Genomic DNA, 19,133 nt, shown 5'->3' with positions numbered 1-19,133 from the left:
CGCCGCACTGGCAGTTGCTGTCGGCAATGGGGTTGCTGCACTGTGCTTTTACCCGGTTTACAGGCGCTGGTGAGCTATACTGCGACTATGAGCACAGTGTCCAGTTTGCAGAGAGTCCGGAACTTGTATCCGGCAGCGCTGCCGTGTCTATCCCGTACATTGCCGGCTAAGCTCTTATCCCCCAATTCTGAACGGCTTCACTTCCCATTTCTCATCCATTGACTAGCATTCTTGCTCGACAACTGAGGACTACAATTTGTATTTGCTATTTTACTTCTTCACATCACATCCCTCTTATACGGAAATGTCACACATATTGTAACCAATCAACTAGCCCGCGCCTTGCTGTGCTGTGTGCTGTGCTGTTTCATCCCAGCTTATGCTAGCATCCCCTTTCCGATGCCATTCCGACGATCCCCGTCCCGCCTCATTCTGTTGCCGCTCCAAATCCCTCCAAGGCTCAACTAAAGCCAAGTAAATAAAAAACAAATGGTTGTTCATCATTCGTCAAAAAGAAGAATAATTCCAGAAATCCAGATAGACACGCACGCACACGCAAACAACAAAACACCATATCAAACCCCCACATCCAGCCATGGTTGTGTAAGAAGACATCTCACAAAATACACCGCTTCAATCTGATAGATCCGACCCATTTTTCCTATACCCCTATATGAGTTGATGTTTTTTATTGTCCATATTGAATGCCCAAACCAACACGGCGGCCTTCTGATGCTGCTCCGCCAGCCCTCAGCTTCTTCTGCGGACTTTCCATCTCATCGGCTCCGGTCTCACCCTCGGCCGTCAGTTTGCGCTTCTCAGCCCCGGTTGCCGTTTTGCTGCCTGCAAAGAGCTTGGCGTGCATTGCTGCAGATTTCTCCGCCGGTCCTGCCGTGCCATCCCGGGATGACGGCGCCTTGTATCCCTGGCCGGGGTGCCGGCGTAGCATCTCGGCCGCTGCCTGGCTCGCCTGACTGTCCTGAATTTGCTCCTCATCCTCTTGTGAGCTCAGCGGGACCCCTTCTGGGGCATCTTGGGTCGACAGTGACTGTACTGCCTTGACCGATTCGATGGCCTGTCGAGCAAGCTCCTCGTTGTCATCGGCCGAAATGGTGCTCTCTCGTCTTCTTCGCCGTGATTGTCTCTGAGAGGGCGGTGTTGTGGGGACAAACCGTCGCTGCGAATAGCGAGATCTCGGCTCCGTCTGCGCCACTAGGTTCACCGACGGTAGCAGGCCGCTGTTGTCTCCACGTAATCTACTCGAGGGAGTTGTCGGAAGCGATGACATGGACTGGGCGTTGCGCTGGTGCCGTCTAACCAGTCGAGAGGCAGGTCGAGCCATCACCATTGGCGTTGACGGCGCGCTGTTGTTGTTGGTAGCGGCGATAGCAGCCGCGCTGTTTTCTTGAGACTGGCTCTGGCTCATGGCTTCCAGCAGAGCCGACAGCCCGTGTTCCCGTCCATCCGTCTCTTCCCGGTGCAGGGCGCGAGATGCCGTGCGGTGTTGCTGCTGCTGCTGTTGTGGTGTCGATGTTATGACTTGCTTGGGCGTCAGGGCGTTGTGAAAGATGCCGCCCGGGCTGCACAGCATGTGAAAGTGCTCGCGGTTCTCGCGGATTCTGTTCAGCAGCATCTCACGCTCCTCGGCCAGCGTCATGGTCTCTTCCTCCTTCTGCTGGATCACCTTCTTGGCCAGCTTGACCCTGCGGCTGAGCGCCTCGTTCTCCTCCATTGCTGATTCGTACCACATCTTCATCTGCAAGTATTTGTTCTGTATTGACTCGGACACCGTGCTCAGCTCGCGCTTGGCCTGTCGGGAATGCTCCGCCATCCGCAGGGCGTCCACTTCGCGGCGCACCATGTCGTGCTCCACCGCGGCGCGCTTAGATTCTTCGTCTGCCTGCAGGCTCAGCAGGTTATACTGCAGCTTGTGGTGTGCTGCCTCCATCTTAAGCTTCTGGTTCTCGGCGATGCATGTCTGCAACATGGCGCGCAGCTCATCGGCCGATGCCTCGAGTACTCGGTGAGGCGCCGGCGGCGTGTAGTCGGATTCAATATCTCGCTCACGCATCGTGTTGAGTACGGTGGCGGGTGGTGAGAAGAGGGCGGACTGTTGAGAGTTGGAGTAGGTGCGTCTCGAGGCACCGTTGCTGGCCGCGATCTGCGTGGACGGCGGCGGTGTCAGCGATGACGGAATCACTGTAATAGCTGGCCGGTCATCCATGACCTCCGTCTTGAACGATTGGTTTGCGTCAATGGGCGATCCTGGCATTTCTGTAGATGGGAGCGTGATTTGGGACAGCGGATGAGCGCCCGTCTCGTGCTCTTGAGGGGTCGACGGGTCGAGGCCACCGAGAACAGCGTCCTCGACAGTGCCATTGACGCGAGGAGCGTCTACCTCTGAATCAGAGGCCATCTTAGCGAGTGCGACCTGTATTTTGTATTTCGAGTAGATTAAAGTATAAGTAGATATGTCGAGGAGAGCGAGCGAGTGAAGCAAGCGGTGGGCGAGGCGCCTTTTGGTCTATTTCGTTCTGCTTTCCCTCCCAAAGCTCAGCTCCGCGACTCCAAGGGAGAGAGATGTGGATCCTGGTGCGACTCCGCCTTCAGTCGCCCTCGAACAGAGCAAACAGAGACACTGCTAAAGGGCCTCGTGACCTGCGTGAACCGTGAACCGTGTAGTCGTGAGCCGTGAACTTGGGGTCCAGCTGTCGATCCAATCAACAAACGCCCAGCGTGCGACAGCAGCAGGCAAGCAGTCAATGCGTCTTCCGGTATCGTGTCGCGCTGTATCGGAGCTTGAAGCTGAATCTGCGCAAAGATTCTCGTCTGTAGGGTCGTGGTTTGAGGTTGAGGCTGCGAAGGGGGTCATGCGTTGAGGTTGCGGAAAAGAGGTGGTGGCACACTTGAGTGTTGTAGCAGTAGCACCAGTCAGAAGCGCCCATTCATGCACCGCATTCCTCGACCAGGCACGGCAAAACAAAACTCGAGAGGCTGGCTGGCTGCTTGCAACAGCGCTAGACCCAGCTCGGACTCTGGCCCAGCAACCAGTGGGAGCTTCTTTTTGCTTTTTTTCTCTTTTTTAATTTTTTTTTCTGGCTCATCTCTGGCTGTCAAGGTTCATGCGCTAATTAGTCAGGGGATGACGCAAGGCTGTCCCAAGCTCGTCCACCGAGATTTACCCAGTCCATTGCCAAAATCTCAACTTCACGGCGATTTATTGACTTGCTGCAAAATCTGTATAAAAAAGCTTCAAATTATGTTGCAACTTAATCTTGCTATTTTCTCTCTCCAATTGATGCCTCCTGCTTCCCTCAAACCTCGCCACTATCTATATTTCCACTCCTCCATGTACCCTTATACAGTAGAGCAATGTGCCATATCCATATTTCCCATCGAACCTTCCCCTACCCTATAATCCATATAATGAGTCCAATAAACGCCAACAATGTTATACACACAAACCACTTCCCACTTCCTTCAAACCTCTTGGACAGCTTGTTTCGGCTGCAGCATCCTCGCCTCCTTCTTCCCCCCAACCAAAAAATGCTTCACCACCCGAACCACCTTCCTCAACAGCAGCACCGGCAGTATCACCGGCCACAACACCATGACCGCTATCCACCACAGCATCACGAGAGCCTTGTCTCGCTTCGTCGCCTGGGAATCAAGATACCACTTAGGTACCCATCTGCCAAGCTTCCCCTTGCCGTTGATGCATAAGATGCAAATCACTCCAAATAGCAGCCACCCAGCGATCGAAATCGGGATCAACACTCTCATGATTGCCTTTGGTTCAAACGCTGTTCCTTCGCCGTCCATCATGTGGCCCATAGTGTGAGGACCCGATCTTGCTGTTGAGTTGGGTGTGATGATGGTTTTGTTGAGTCTGCACGGGCTTGCGTCCATCTGGCTGCCGACGCATGGCGGTGTTGCCGTCCTTCTCAGGCTGTTGCGTGCCATGAGCTTCGTGGTTGACGAGACCATCGTGTGCAGGTAATATGTTGTAAAGTAATTCGCGTAAGATACGGATATGGAAGCTCTCTTGACAAACGCGAGTGATAATATTGAAATGTTTGATGCTGTCAACCTCCGTAAGATTGCCTGATACAAATAACAAACAGACGACTGCCTACGCACGTACAAATCTGTAGCGCCGGTTAACCGCAACCGAAACAAACTCAAGCCTCCCTTCTTAGGCAGTCTTTCCTTGCAGTATTAAGAATAAGAGCAGTCCATAGTGCCTACTCAACTGTGAATAGTGGCGCAGTTGACTGTGCACATCTCATGGAACCTCAATACAACTCATGCACCGGGCATGTACTCATTACTCAAGCAGACCAAATGGTTACAAGTGTATACATTACTAATTATTCAATACTAATTATTCAATAAGGTATTGCCTGCGCCTTGCTGCAAGCCCGAGTGGTATCTATACTACCATTTCCCTAGCACCTATACTCCATGCATCATTCTACCTGTACACGCAATCGATCCACCAAAATGATAATATACAGGTCCGCCCCATTCCAGGGCAGACTGAAAAAAAAATAAGTAGCAGAAAGATAGTACATGACCTTGCTGTAAAGTGAAAAGCAGACATCAGCAAAGCAAAGACCAAAAATTACCCACCAATCCTTATTAGTCCACGTCAGACGAATCGTCGTCTCCGTTCTCAGCTCTCCACGCTTCCATCTCGGCAGCTGGAACGCGGCCTCGTAGCCATCTCATAGTGGCTGCGGTTCCCTTCTCCAGGATATTCCATTTGGGGACCTTGAATCGGTTTCCTGCCACTTCGAGCCGCTCGAGCCCGTCCTTTCCGCCCAAGAGGCCGAGCCGAGGATCCAGATGCGCAATCTCATTGCTCGCCACATCAACAACTTTGAGGCCCTTGATGGCAGCTGGATCAAGCTCGGTTAGTTGGTTGTTTGACGCAAGCAGTACCTTTAAGCTGGGGAAGCTCTGCTTCAGATCGAGCGGGAGCGCGGTTAGGCGATTGAGCGAAACGTCAATCTTTTCCAGTGCGGGTGCTTTAAGGAATTTTGTCAACGGACCTAGGCTGGTGATGGTATTCGAGCTCAAGTTCAACTCCGTCAGAACTGGCAAACTCAGCTCTTCTGTTAGGTAGTCCTCTCCTGAGATTTTGTTGTGGCCCAGTGATAGAGATGTGAGGGTTTGCGAGAAGAATTGCAGGGATCCGGGGAACGCGCTTAGGAGATTGTGGTGAAGCTGCGCCTGTCTTATCTGATAGCTCCTCGATAGTTCGGCACACATTTCCGGGCTCAGCGAAGACGATTCGGTGCGTGACCGGTCCAGGAGTCCGCCCGGCTTGACCTGCCAAGTTTCTCTCACTACAGTCTGAGCACGAGACCTGGTAGGCGAGTGAGGTGCAGATGTTGGAGGCGTGGCAAAATCGTCGTCGCCCTCTGATCTGCTGTCTGTTTCTTCGGGGTGGATAGTCGACACCTTGTCCGGCTGTTGTTGTTTCTTCTCCATTTCCGGTGGGCTGATTATGGTGGTGATAGGTGCCTGAACGACAGGCTCCTCGTATGGAGGAGGAGGCTCCAGCCTTGTCGACAGCGCTTCCTTGATCTCATCTGTCGAGGCTGAAGCAAACTTCTTGTCCCGCAGCGGGTTACCGCTAAGCCGAAGCAGAGTCAGGCTGTCCATTCGAGAAATCTCAGGTGGGACTACCCGAATGTCGTTGCTGGAAAAGTCGGCCTGTCGCACCTTTTCGAGGCTGGTAAAGCTCAAGGGGATGCTGGAGATGTTGTTCGCATCTGCCGCAAGGTTTATAAGACTTGTCCACGAAGTCATATCCGGGAGCTCCTGCAGTCGATTCATTGAGAGGGTGAGAGTGTGGACAAGGGGAAGACTGATTGAAGCATCAGCAGGCACAAGACGGGTCAGCCTATTCACTGAGATGTCGAGAGATTGAAGCATTGGTAGAGAGCCAACCGATCCATCAATCAGGGTGCCCGAAAGCTTGTTCTTCTTCAAATCGAGCTCGGCAAGCGGTAGCTTTGAGAGCCCCTCGAAGGGAAGCGATTCAAAGTTATTCTCGCTCAGGTTGAGAACGCGCAGCCGAGAAAGGCCTTCAACGTTGGGCGGTAGGGCAGTGACTTGGTTTCCGTGTACATCAAGAACCTCCAGAACGCTCAGATCCGCGAGGTCAGCGTTCAACGGGCCAACGAGGAGATTGTTTGCCAGTTTGAGATCGCGGATCGCCGTCATCTGAGCGATGATTTCAAGGCATCCATTTTCTAGGCGATTAGACGACTAAAAAGTGTGAATAAATGACCCCGAAAAACATCAACGCCACGGAGATACTCACCAGATTGAGAGTGGTCAACTGGGTGAAGCGGCGGAATCCCATGGGAATGGCTAGCAGCCGATTGCCGTGCATGTCCAGAGTTTCGAGTCCTCCGAAAATGTTGCCACGGCCCTCTTCGTCGTTTTCGAGCTCTTCGGGACTGCGGTCAGGGAACATGGTGTCGTCCAGCGTTTCTATCTCATTATCCGCACCAACCAGCCTGGTCAACTCGACACTTTCTGCCCAGCTTTCACCGGCTCCCATTGTCTCCAGATCATACATTTTCATGACCTCGCTGGGAATCTCTTTTAGTCCTAACGCGGCAATGTTCAGTTTTCCACTAGTTCTTGCTGCTCCGATGCGTTGTTTCAACACTTTTTCACCAGCATCTTGTCCCTTATTCAAGTTAAATGGGTCATCAAATGCTGCATCATAATTGAATCCAGTCTTTGCTGGAATTGCTGCGAAATCATCAGTCGTAGATGTTGCGCTGGCCGTCTGTGCCGGAGTCTGCTTCATAGCCGCCCTCTTGGCAGCTTTTGCCTTGGCGATCTGATCCCGAAGTGCCGATGAGGACTTTTGAGTCGGCTGTTCCGATTCGGCATCCTCTTTCACTGTTGCAGCGGCTGGCGCGATAGTGCCGTCCCAGGAGGAGATGGGAGCTCCCGAATTTTCGCTAGCACCCAGGGCTTGCACCGATGGCTTCTTGCCAAGACCGTGAACTGATGCCCTTTGCTTCAAAGTCTTTACTGCCGGCTTCTGGGCCGGCTTCTGAGCAGGCTTAGCTGGTGCTCTGCCCATCGTGTTTGGACTTGGGCTTCTGACATCTGGCATAGAAGCAGATGGCTTTGAGGCCGCCCCGGAAGCACGGCTAGCAGGGCGTAGCCTTTGCGTACTGTTGGAGGCAGCGCCTGGCGTTCTATCATTATGAACGATTGAATTTCTCTTGAACAGATTGGCCGATGACATCCTGGGATTTGAAAAGGCCGAGTCGTCAGCCGCACTTGAACCTGGGCGAGACGGATGTCTTGCAGACCCGTCAGAAGTGTAGCTGGAGCTTGGCCTTGAGGCTGAACTTTCAGCTCGTGATATAGGTCGTCCCGAATCAAAGAATGACGAAGACTTCTTGCTCAAAGCAGGAGATGAGGGTAGCTGCGACAGAGTCTCAATGGTGCGCTCAGAAAGTGAAGGTTTCGGTGTGTTGATCTGAGGCATGCTCCTCCCCGGAGAGGAGAGTGGAGATGCGTTATTGTCAAATTGATCTGCTACATCGGCAGAATCATTCAAGTATGAAATGAGGATATCATTTTTGATTGCTTCTGTAGAGTCTGTCTCCTGGTCAAATGGGCCTCTATCGGATTCTGCTGGTTCTGCCCAGGGCTTGTACTGCGCTGCCGGGGCGTTGGTGATAGTACTCCATCTTCGCTGGGACGACGATACGGCTCGCACGGGCTTCGATACTGGGGCAGCGGGTTTGGAAGCGGGAGCGGGAGCGCGGGAAGAACTAGAGCGAAGTTGGTTACTAGACGTAGAGTTGCGCAAAGCCGGCGCACGCCCGTTATTTGTACCAGCAGAGGGGCGTAGTTGGCCCCGGGAAGCAGACCCTCGCAGCTTTGGGTTCTGGATCTCCGTGCCGCTTGATGTATCTCCTGCTAGACTGTCTCGGGACGGCCTTGGGCGAAGGGACGACGTGGAGCTGGAAGCCGGAGCTGGAGCCGGAGCTGGCTGGATGATGCCGGAGACGGGACGAGGAAGTCGGGAAGGGCGAGGGATGCCGCTAAGTCGTCTCTGGGAGCTGTCCATCTTCACATGAGTCCCTTGTACTCCGTAGTTGGCAGCTGGATTGGTGATGGTCTGTTGAACTAGGGTGAGTTTCGAGTGTCGATTTGATCGATCGTGCAAGGTGTCGAGAGGAGGGGCACGGCAACTGGGACTCTTTCAAGACGACAACGAGCCAAGGGTGAATGTAACGAATGTAAGTGTCAACAATGACGGAATGTAGAGCAAAGCGAGTAATGTCTCAAAAAAAGGAGCGACTGAAGAACAGCACACAGCGCGTGTGAGGAGAAGGAAAAGAAGAGAAAAGAGGCGAAGAGACAGAGTCCCAGCTGCCGGGAACGAGTTGCTAGATTACGTGCATTGTCATTTAGAATTGCGGCAGCTCATCCTAGTCAGGGGAGTGACCAGGAGCTGCCTATCACGTGGGGTTAATTTATCCTAGCGCTAGGAACAGGCTAGAGGCGGGAGAGGAGCAGCACTAAAAGGGCCCTAAGGCGCGTGGCAGTTGCGCTATGACAGCCCTGACAAGCCTGGATACCGGTACATGAGCCCTGGGAGAACGTTTCCATGTTGTGTCCAACTCCACTCAAATACGTCTTCAGTGATTTATGAAGACTCGAGGGTGTTAGGGATACACATGATACTGTGAGAATGCAGGTCAGATCAATTGTTGAGCAAACGGGGTGAATGGAAGAGGATTCCGATCACCCTGGTATCTGGCAGTAAGTGAATACTTCATAATTGCTTAGCACCACACACACTCTCTGCCAAATTAATTAGTATGGGGCAAGCGGCCTTTTGGACAGATTTGTTGAACAATTAATTCAATTCTGCCTGCTTTGCTAATAATGATAAATCAACACACACAAAAAACACAATACCATCCAATCGCTTGCCACTGATCCGTATTCCAACTCCGTATTTGTACATATTCGACGACAAGTGCCGAGAACAGAGTCATTCATTCTGGCAGCCAGTCGCTGTCCACCTCATAATCTCCGTCAGAATCCACCACATCGGACAGCTCATATGAGCCGTCGCCAGCATCCTGCTCCGAATCCTGGCGCTCGCCCTCGGAAAACGCTTGACATGTCGATCCGCTTTCCTCGGATCCCTCTGAGTCTTGCGTCAAATCAATGACGTTTGACTGTGGCTGCGGCCATGCCTCTTTCGCCTTTGGATCTCGGCTCTGTTTTGGGAGTTGTTTGAGCGCTGGTATATGCTTGTGTTGTACAGCCTCTGTAAAGGACATGCGTCTTCTCCCGGCAGCTCGGTCTGCCAGACTCTTCCGGGGCTCCCTCTTTGTGTTCCTCGGGGCAAGGTTGCCTCCTGATTCCACCGTTGCTGGATCGCCACCCCATTCTATCAAGAGCTTGGACACCTTGTCTCGAATAGCTCTCCTGGCGGCGTCCCGGTTTTGAGATGCTCGTGCGAGGATCTTGTCGTAGTCCGTGTGGCAGTGTCGAGCATGCGCCTGAACTGCTAGATATGCCTTCTTGTCCAGATCCAACTTTCCCGTACGGCCGACTCGGCCGCTCCGCTTCCTGAGAGTGCGCTTGAGGATTGTGGTAAGATCTTGCTTTGGAATATTGGGGAAGAGCCTCAGAGTAGCTGCTTCGAATGCATCTTCGGTGGCTGCATCACGCCGTTGGACAGCGCCACGTCTCTTCTCGCGAGTTTTTCTCTCCTCTTTGTGGACTTCCCCTAGAACCCATTTTGGTGCTCTTAATCCTTGTTGTTTGCCGCGCTTCGTCACAACATATAGCGTCTTGTCGGCGTCGCGAGTTTTTTTGCGACAGAGCGCTGTCATGAAAGTATTGCCCTTCTTGAGAAATCCGTAGCCCTTAGGCATTGGTGTCTCTGGGGAGACAGTTTCTTCGCGCTTCATCGTCCAACAGAGTTGAGGTAAGGCAGAGCTGAGATTTCATTAAGATGTAGTGAGGAGGGTCGCAGGTGAGGGCAGATGAGAAGCTTGAAATAATGCTTCATCTATCACAAAAGGCGGTTTATTGGTCATGGCGAACAAAGAATGCGCACATTTGTTGATATTCTTTGACTGTGAATTTTCATTCAGAGGCTTTGATGAAACGTCAATGAAATTTGCAGCTCTTTGACGCACTAACAATCGCGCTGTTGAGAGTGACATGCTAGCGCTGAAACGCGCTGCCTAAGCTCAAGTGCTTTGTCGATTGCGGGCCAGAGGCGGCTTCTAACAGATCCATATTGATTCACTCATCAGCACATGGTTCACATCAAATAGCTCGTATTATACATTGAGAATGAGAGCAGAGTATGAGAGCTATTGAATTCCCTCATTTTCTAGACTGTGGTTATTTCTAAACTCTCAGTCGCGAAGCTGCCAGTGAACATGTCTGGATTCGGCTGTGACTGCGCCTGCTCAATCATGTCGACTGTTATGTCATCTTTCTGCTTTGTCCAAACCATATCCCAATGACCCCTTAATACAACTGACGCCTTTTTGTCAAGTTGCGAAGTGATAAAATCCTTGAGAACTATTTCTGCGGCTTGGCTTGCGCCAGGCCCAAGCTGAATGAGTGAATCAGGGCTGGGAGGCCATTCTCTGCGAATCTGAATCTCGGGCAATTCTAGAGGCTGCAGAGCGCCGTCAGGCGTGATAGTGAGCAGGCCGATGGTTGGTGCAATAGTATCTAGTGGCGAGTTGTATAGGAGAAAGGTGATTGGATACGTATTTCCATTAACGACCGTGCTGGTGATGGTGACAGGAGATGTTTTGGTCTGCTCAATAGTCACACTGAGACGGTCGATTGGGCTGGACTTGCTGCTGTGGCTCTCCATTGAAGCTGCTGGCCATAGAAAGAATGTAGCAAAAGTGAGAGCCAGGCTCAATCCAAAGATGGCGCGAATACTTGGAAAATAGGCGAAGCTCATCGGAAATGAGACGTTGGGGTATCAAATGAACAGGTTAAGTGAAGAAAGCGGGAAACTGACTGTTCATGAATTCACAGACATGGCAGGAAACTTGGTAAACAGGGTGAATGTGTGTGCTATGCCTTGAAAGCGGGGTGATGCCTGAGACCGATGACGCTCATCGATAGGATGTCTCATGTCTGTTGGCAACATGAGCCGTATCCGTATCATTGACTGTCTGTGAGATGATTGATCGTTGTCTTTCAATTTGTAATCTTTTCGAACTAACACCTCTATCTCTACACCCAAATAAAGATCTAAGCTGAGCCCATTAACGCCAATCCTAAACTGCAACCGAATCTACACAAGAGCCAGTAAACCGTCGTATAAAGACACGAGTATGATAGAGAGAGAAGCCACTGGGCGAAACATCTCGCTTGACTACTCTTGACATGCGTCTCATACGCCTTTCGGACGGTCGCCTCCAGGTTAGAGTTCTTTGCCCAAGCCGCCACCCCAGCTTCTACTTTAGGCAACTAGCAACACTACAGGTATGCAAGGCACTTTTATGCATTAATTACAGGAATAGTGTTCCAACAAAGAGCTGCGAACAAGGTTTTAGATTTAATGTTTATCCATAACCTTACGTTATGCTTGTCTTGGGGCCGATTCTTAATCTTTAGCAGGTGGAGTCAAGGCATGGCCAAGATCGATTTCGTAGCGAGCTGCCGAGGTGTTCGGTAAGCTGGCTTTATATATCTTAATCGAATGCTCTTAAGACAACTCCAAGATGAGATCACGCAATTCCTAAGATTGTTGATGAGACTCGCTACAGCCTCTTGGCTAGATGAGGAGGAGGTCATATCCACAGTAACCGTTAAGAAGACCATAACGATGATCACTGCCAATAATTGTAGGTTCCTAGGCGTCAAGGCCATCTCCATGATTTGTCTTCTCCTATCAAATACGAGTATTGCGCGCTACAAATAAAATAGATATCGCAAGGCTTGGCTGCACCGCATCTCTAATGGGTGAGCTTCCTTGTTGGGCATATCTCCCGGGCCAAGACTGCAACAACACGGGATTTGCCATCTACTATCTCCAAAACCCACGGCTCCGGTATTTGGGAGATCCCAAAAGAGGAAGGTCATCAGGTTTACCAATTAAGCGTCTGAGCAAGCTTAGAATCCCGCGGGCTAAACACACATGCAATGCTACCCGATCGAGCCGGACTGGCGAGATCGGCTGCGCACGTCGGCGGTTCCCCCATTGTCTGACAGTGTGCCAACTATAACGGATACAAATTATATGCGGGCGAACTGTACGCCAAGAATTCAACCAAAGGATGTTTCAAAATCTCTCACCCTCGGATTTCTCTCGGCGGAAGTCACTATATCCTCAGCAAAAGTAATACGAGGATGTTAATAATGGATAGAGTTGACGAGATAGCGCCCTTCCTAGAATAGGACATATATCTTCATCATATGCATATCTAATGTCTTCTAATCCTCCTCTTCCTCCGCTAGCCTCGTATAGCACATATAGAACGTAACGCAATCGCAAAATTGGATCCCAATCAACGGAGCAAACATATACCGATGATAAGACACATCAATCCCCAATCCCGTCCTTGGCATAAACGTCGGCAGACCTCACTTAGACGCCAAGATGCTGCCATTGCATGCCTGGGGCGGCACGAAATACAACACAACCGTCCACTTTCAGCTATATTTTCCCAGAGTTCCAGCACACCGGGGATTTTCGACCTTTTCGGAAGCTGTTCAAGTCTGTTTCACGCTTATCGCTTGGCGTTGAGGGGGATGAACGCCCTATTAGTGGCTGGAAAGTGTATTCATGTTGCTTCGAGTCCGCATCTCGGCACCGGGCCGTCGTTTGTAGTTCACTTGAACACTGAGGCTAAATGTCTTTCTACCATCAGGGGGCTTGCTATATGAGAGGAAGCCGCCGATATCCGCGTATGGGGCCTACCCAGACAAAACGAAATGCGACGTAGAGACTGGAACAATGAACCACGAAAGAGTCATCATCTTTGTAAGATTGTCATCTAGAAATTGTATCTTGATGCAGATCTGATGCAGATAGATATCGTATTGCCATGAGAATCTTATTGAACCAATCATACTTACTGACGAGTAAACAAAGGGATAGTTCCTTGAGAACGTTGCCGATACGATGGATACGGTTGCATTCGGACGCGAATGGCTGACAATCGAGTATGCCTCACCTTGCTATTTCGCCATTCTGCCAACGGATTCCGTACCTAATAAGGCAGCTCGGTTTGGATTGGATGTGCAAACAGCTCTATCTTCCATGTAAACCCCAGATTACGACATTACAGACGTGGAAGCAGGACCAATCTGGTGTACGAGCATGAGAGGCTATGTAAGTGAGTTGCCATTGCTTACCATTCACTGGAGATTGATGATGAGGATATGGTCATGGGTAAGAAGAACTTTTGATCGGCTCTCCAAACGAGATGGACGTTGCCCGAGCCATGATGAAGCTCTTTGAGCCCCGGAGTCTTCGTTATCATATCGACTTTCAAGTATAAATAGGTTTACTCATCGCCAATCTTGGATATGGCATCTCTCCATTGTCTCCAAACATCTCATTCAATCCTCTGATCTGCCTGCTCTCAAAATGAAGTTCATCTCTGGTCTCATTGCCCTCGCTGCCTTGGCCTCTGCCGCCCCTGGCAAGGCTCCCACTCCCCTCGACATCAAGCTCGAGGGTGCTGGTAACGCTGAAATCAAGGCTGTCATTACCAACACGGGCAAGAACAACCTGAAGATCTTCAAGACCGGTACCATCTTGGACAGCGCCCCCGTTGAGAAGGTCACAATCAGCTCTGGCGGTATGTGCCCCCATATCCACTTGGATATTTCCCTATAAACACGCGGTTGCTAACATCATCCATAGAGCACATCGTCGCTTTCGACGGTGTTCGTCAGCGTATCTCTACTCAGAACTTGGCTGAGGATGCCTTCCAGCACATCGCTGCCGGAGAGTCCATCGAGGTGACCTTTGACATTGCCGAGGCCCACGACCTCTCCATTGGCGGCAAATATGACATTCAGTCCGTTGGTGCTTTCTCTTTTGCCCAAGAGGAGTCCAACGAACTCGTCGGCTCTGTGCCATTCGAGACCAACAAGATTGAGGTTGAAGTCGACGGCGAGGATGCCTCTGCCCGCCGCGTTGCCTTCCACCAGAAGCGCACTCGCGTCCAGAGCGACTGCACCGGCAGCAAGCTCTCCGTTACTCAGACTGCTCTCCGCAACTGTGCCTCCGTTGCCTCGCTCGCCCAGCAGGCCGCTGCCTCTGGCGCTGCCGCTAAGCTCACTGAGTACTTCAAGTCTTCCACCAGCAGCGTGCGAAGCACCGTCTCCGGCGTTTTCAGCCGCGTGCTCTCCGAGTGCAGCTCAACCAGCAGCGGTGTCGCTAGCTACTACTGCTCCGATGTCCTCAGCTCGTGCAGCTCCAACGTTCTGGCTTACACGCTCCCCAGCTCAAGCCTGATGGTCTACTGCAACCTCTACTTCACGGCTCTCCCTGCGCTGACCCGATCCTGCCATGCTCAGGACCAGGCTACCACTAACATCCACGAGATTACGCACTTGAGCCAAGTCAAGGGCACTCAAGACTACGGTGGATATGGATACAACTTCGTCCGCAGTCTGAGTGCCGCGCAGAACCTCAACCACGCTGATACTTATGCGCTCTTTGCCAACGCCATCTATGCTGGCTGCTAAGCGTGACGCTGAAAAAAATGAGAGAATTTGGCTTGATTCGGGTTAGAAAATACGATCTACACTTGGATATTGCGATTGAGTGAATGATGTATGAGATGAAATGAGATGAAAGAACAAAAGGGTTGATGGAAGACTGCGCGTTGGTACATGATACAACTTACATATATACATAGTCACCATAGCCCACAATTATCATTGAGAAATACGTATTCTTACCGGATGATATGGTGACATGCTTCCTCTATCATAATGTAAATTCTCAGTCATTGTCATGAGTCTGTTTACATGCTCGCACCGCATGTGTAAGTCGAGCATGATCCGATGCAGGTATTTTTCCCGCACAGCTCCCTCAGTGCAGCTGCATGTACCTACCAGAAACGGAAATTTGCACATTCTATGTCCTGTCACATAAATGCACGTTTGCACTTACATGACAGTTGAACAAAGAGTGTAAAGTGCATTCAAATTTTTCTTTCACTTCCTCTCGCCTCCTCTTTCTTTCTTCTTCTTTACCCTCCCTTGGTCTGCCAAGTGTTGGTCTAGAAAATGGCCTGATGCCACGGGCACCAATGCATCCAGGCTTGACCCGTCTGGGAGAGCCGGCAGCCCAAGAGTTGCCCCAAAGGAGATGTGATCAAGGTACAGCCCAAGAAACAAAAAAGCAAGGGACCTGATGCAGTGGGACGGGAGCACGGATGTCAGATCGTTGATGCCGGCCCAATGACAAAATGCCGTGTTCCGGCTCGGGGCTCGCCAAAGCAGGAGGCGATGGCTGTGCTGATGGAGATGCCAGACTACGGAGCATTATTGGGGGCTACTCGAGGCACCTAGTGATGATTGAGTTAATGACCTGTGGGCTGGACAGCTGGACACATTTTGAGAAGTGACTGAGGTGCTGTATTGTCGTATCGGGCTGGACATGTTATGAGTAATGTCTATGTAGGCAGCATCATTCGTTGTTCGGGTCCTCTAGATGCCTTGTCGCTTGGGCACTTGGTAGCAATAGCTGTGGATGATATTCTCCCAAGTCGGGCGGATGATGGCTTCAGAGTCATTCTCTGCCGTGGGCCCCATTTACACCGTTCAACTTTTTTTTCCCCCGAACCCTCTCACTCATTCTGGATACATGCAAGGGTCAAAGCAATGTCTTTGTTATGCAAGTGGGTTTTTTGCTGGGCAGAGCATGCAGCTAAAAAGCCTTGATTTGGTTTTTTACAGGCCAGCGACGCCAGTGGGGGAAGTTTTGCAGTACCCAATGTCTTCACGAAAACGTCACCAGGGACCCCTCACCTGAACACAAAAAATGATCGCGGGTTCACCTCAACTCTTACAGAGCCACATGAGGGAAGGGCCCTGATACCGTATCCGCAGCGTCTCTCTCTTCTCCCGTGCTCTGTCGCGTCTCTTTGTCCAACTCGTATAATGATAATTATAATTAGCATCTGAGCAGCCGTCCTTTGTTGGGACATGACACACCAGAGAGGCCACAACACCTGAGCCCTCATTCTCACCAGCCACATTCCCTCCCGGCATCACGAGAGCCACCCTCGTCCCGGCTCCCTCACGCGAACCTCAGCGAACCATTTGATCCCTCTTGCCCCTGTCCGTGACCTCACCTGTGGCTTATCACGGGGCCTCTCTGGCCACTAGCATCTATCTGGTGCTGCAAGTCTCAGCTTGCTCGCAACCCAGCTTGAGACCAGACCAGCAACCCCTGTCCAAAACTTGGAACCGAGTGGAAGGCCTCAAGCGGGGCTCAGCACACCAACGTCATCGCCGCCCACTTGCTGCTGGCCAGAAAGAGGGTTGTTTCATATAACCGCTTGGCTCTGGCCCTTGCGTTCAGTCTCACCATCTTCTTTCATCCTTTTATAGCATCAGGACGAAGCCCGGAATAGTTTGTTTGCGGCCAGTAGTTTGGCTCTTATACAAGGAGCTATCGCTATCAGACAAAGAGAGCGACACTGTTCTTTGTTCAGCTGCTTCCTGTTTATTACGGGCGGCTAGACTGAACAGCCACTGAACAGCCTCGGAAGCCTCGTACAGATTTTGATTGCTCCAGATTCACCATGGCTAGTCGCGGAGATCGCTGGGATCGCCTCGGTGGCGAGAGGGACAGGGTTGCTTCGAGAGAGCGTTTCGTCGAGGAGGATCGACTTTTCATGGCCGGCGGACGAGGCCCCCGAGAGCAGTCTGCCGACCGATTTGACCGGCTGTACGGAAGGACATCCTACGAAGACGATCTTGTCCGTGACCGCCGATTCTACGAAGATGACCGCTTCGGTCGCCGGCCCGAGCCGCCTCGCGGAGAGCGCATCGTGTTGGAGAAAGAGCGCGATCGCGAATACTACCGTGACTCTTCCCCGCGGCGTCCGACTATGGTACGCCGTCAGTCATCGCTTGACACCTATGACCGTCGTCCGCTCCCCAAGTTCTTTGACCAACGTGAAGAGTTGCCGGTACCCGCCCGGCGCGAGGATATTCGTCGAGAAGAGTACCGCGAGGAATACCGGGCCCCGTCATACACACCTATTCCGCTGCCCAAGGCTCGAGGCCTGCCCCCGGCTCGACGATATGATGAGCGCTTTTACGAGGACATCCATGTTGAACATGATCGCATCGAAGATGGCATCCCGCGCTATCCCGAGCGCATTGTTGAGCGAGAGATTATCCGCGAGAAAGAGAAGGAAAAGGAGAAAGAAAAGCGAAGCAGGAGCCGAGACTCTCGTTCCACCAAGAAGAGTCACCGAGGCAGATCGCGAGCATCCAAGTCTTCGACCCGATCTTCTAGCAGCAGTAGCAGCAGCAGCAGCAGCAGCGGTGGCACCACGCTTAAGAGCGTTAAGAGCGAATACCCGAAGAAGGGCAAGACGAGAATTCCCGCCAGACTTGTGTCTAAGCGTGCTTTGATTGATATTGGATATCCCTTTATCGAAGAGGTATGTCTCTGAATATGATTGCCAAACAGACGTAAGTACATATGTGTAATCTAACCATATGGTTAATAGGGCAATGTTGTTGTCGTTCAAAAGGCCCTGGGACAGGCCAACATTGATCATTTACTCAAGCTCAGTGAGGAGTACAAACAAAGTGAGTCTAGTTCTCATTTGGCAGTTTTGTAACGAGTTGCTTGATGCTAACCCGAATACCAAAGGCGAACTTGAAATTTCTGCGGCTCGGTCCTCAGCCGGTGAAATTGTTCGAGAGCGCAGAGAAGAGGTCATCATCGATACCCCGGTTCATCTTCGAGAGCGCCGAGAAGAGGTCATCATCGAACACCCAGCTCATCATCACCACCCCCCTCAACCTCTCGCTTATCCTGTCCCTACTTCACAGGCCATCGTCATCCCCGCTCCCCCTCCACCGGCTCCCGTCATTATTGAGGCTACTCCCCGCGATGTCGAGCTGATTGATAAGACGGTGTACCGTGATATGTCACCATCGGTGAGCAGCAGAAGCCGCTCGCGCTCTCACTCACATCACCACCACCACCATAGCAGCAGCAGCGAGTATCAGCTGGTGGAGCGCCATCGATCAAAATCACGAAGCGGCCGATCAAAATCACGAAGCGGCAGAGAACTCCGTGCCGAGATCCGAGCCCTGGAGAAGGAGCTGTCACACGGACGAAGGCGCGAAGTCAGCGACAAAGAGATTGTCCGGACCGAGAGACTTCCCAACGGCGAGCTCATCGTATACGAGGAACAGGTGGAGAGGTTTGCGTCCCACAAGCCGGCGCGTATTGAGAAGGACAAGAAAGGTAGGATGTCCATCAGCGTCCCAAAATACCGATGAAGGTGCGCCGCGCCATTGATAATCTCTCTGCTTTTTTGTCATTTCTTTGGGGCAGGCAGCTGACCTGGACTGTACAGGACCATCGCCTGGAATTATGCGAGCCATGCTGGCGACCCTTACTTGAGCGTTGCGAGTTGTTGTAAGACAACGACGTCATGAATTAATGAATGAACGGATGAAAGATGACTTCTTTGGACATTTTTGTAGAATGATTCGCAGTTTGATTTGATGACAAAGGGTTGTATTGGCTACAGCTGGTTGATGCTGTTATTTCTTATGCGGTTTACGGATCTGGGTATTTGGCATGAAGGCTTACATATATATACGGTATATTGGATATATCAAAGAGTTTGAAGTAACGAAATATTATATGTCTTTTAATCAACTACGGGTGTAATATGTTTGCTAATGGCCGAGATTGTTTGAAGCATTGTATCGATGACATTTGATTTGATCAAGGTCATGGATAGAAATTGGTGAGTAACATTAGACTCTTGTAACTTCAGTTGGCAGTAGGAATGTCAAAAGTTCCCAATTAGCTGTAGCTTCACATGCGATGCGGGTTTTGTTATCCCCGTTATCAGATTCCG

General features: G+C 51.3%; 8 protein-coding genes across 8 annotated transcripts; 2 read left to right on the top strand and 6 right to left on the bottom strand.

Annotated features, from left to right (window-relative positions):
- Nucleotides 1-243: 243 nt before the first annotated feature.
- Nucleotides 244-3,053, bottom strand: V8C40DRAFT_251326 (uncharacterized protein). Its single transcript, XM_083217167.1, has one exon. The coding sequence runs from the start codon at nt 2,414-2,416 to the stop codon at nt 689-691; it is 1,728 nt and encodes a 575-aa protein (XP_083070974.1). The 5' UTR covers nt 2,417-3,053; the 3' UTR covers nt 244-688.
- A 247-nt stretch (nt 3,054-3,300) lies between these two features.
- On the bottom strand, nt 3,301-4,050 carry V8C40DRAFT_61061 (uncharacterized protein). Its single transcript, XM_083223196.1, has one exon. It carries the CDS (start codon nt 3,985-3,987, stop codon nt 3,481-3,483), a length of 507 nt encoding a protein of 168 aa, XP_083070973.1. The 5' UTR covers nt 3,988-4,050; the 3' UTR covers nt 3,301-3,480.
- Nucleotides 4,051-4,345: 295 nt separating this feature from the next.
- V8C40DRAFT_251324 (uncharacterized protein) lies at nt 4,346-8,435 on the bottom strand. Its single transcript, XM_083217166.1, has 2 exons — nt 6,335-8,435; nt 4,346-6,279 (listed from the first exon to the last, which is right to left on the bottom strand). The coding sequence occupies exons 1-2, from the start codon at nt 8,114-8,116 to the stop codon at nt 4,642-4,644; spliced, it is 3,420 nt and encodes a 1,139-aa protein (XP_083070972.1). The 5' UTR covers nt 8,117-8,435; the 3' UTR covers nt 4,346-4,641.
- Nucleotides 8,436-8,876: 441 nt separating this feature from the next.
- On the bottom strand, nt 8,877-10,228 carry V8C40DRAFT_251322 (DUF2293 domain-containing protein). The gene has a single exon (XM_083217165.1). The coding sequence runs from the start codon at nt 9,978-9,980 to the stop codon at nt 9,054-9,056; it is 927 nt and encodes a 308-aa protein (XP_083070971.1). The 5' UTR covers nt 9,981-10,228; the 3' UTR covers nt 8,877-9,053.
- A 68-nt stretch (nt 10,229-10,296) lies between these two features.
- V8C40DRAFT_251321 (uncharacterized protein) lies at nt 10,297-11,234 on the bottom strand. Its single transcript, XM_083217164.1, has one exon. It carries the CDS (start codon nt 11,000-11,002, stop codon nt 10,412-10,414), a length of 591 nt encoding a protein of 196 aa, XP_083070970.1. The 5' UTR covers nt 11,003-11,234; the 3' UTR covers nt 10,297-10,411.
- Nucleotides 11,235-13,594: 2,360 nt separating this feature from the next.
- Nucleotides 13,595-14,956, top strand: V8C40DRAFT_251316 (Deuterolysin metalloprotease family-domain-containing protein). The gene is made up of 2 exons (XM_083217163.1): nt 13,595-13,856; nt 13,922-14,956. The coding sequence occupies exons 1-2, from the start codon at nt 13,643-13,645 to the stop codon at nt 14,749-14,751; spliced, it is 1,044 nt and encodes a 347-aa protein (XP_083070969.1). The 5' UTR covers nt 13,595-13,642; the 3' UTR covers nt 14,752-14,956.
- A 901-nt stretch (nt 14,957-15,857) lies between these two features.
- V8C40DRAFT_251312 (uncharacterized protein) lies at nt 15,858-16,604 on the bottom strand. The gene has a single exon (XM_083217162.1). The coding sequence runs from the start codon at nt 16,269-16,271 to the stop codon at nt 16,038-16,040; it is 234 nt and encodes a 77-aa protein (XP_083070968.1). The 5' UTR covers nt 16,272-16,604; the 3' UTR covers nt 15,858-16,037.
- V8C40DRAFT_251311 (uncharacterized protein) lies at nt 16,605-18,928 on the top strand. The gene is made up of 4 exons (XM_083217161.1): nt 16,605-17,690; nt 17,760-17,841; nt 17,906-18,545; nt 18,621-18,928. Exons 1-3 carry the CDS (start codon nt 16,821-16,823, stop codon nt 18,541-18,543), a joined length of 1,590 nt encoding a protein of 529 aa, XP_083070967.1. The 5' UTR covers nt 16,605-16,820; the 3' UTR covers nt 18,544-18,545; nt 18,621-18,928.
- Nucleotides 18,929-19,133: the final 205 nt, after the last annotated feature.

Source organism: Trichoderma camerunense, assembly GCF_050948025.1.
Source record: "Trichoderma camerunense strain CBS 138272 chromosome Unknown V8C40scaffold_14, whole genome shotgun sequence".
NCBI lineage: Eukaryota > Fungi > Ascomycota > Sordariomycetes > Hypocreales > Hypocreaceae > Trichoderma > Trichoderma camerunense.
The sequence above is the reverse complement of the archived record's forward strand: the minus strand, read 5'-3'. Positions and strand labels throughout refer to the sequence as shown.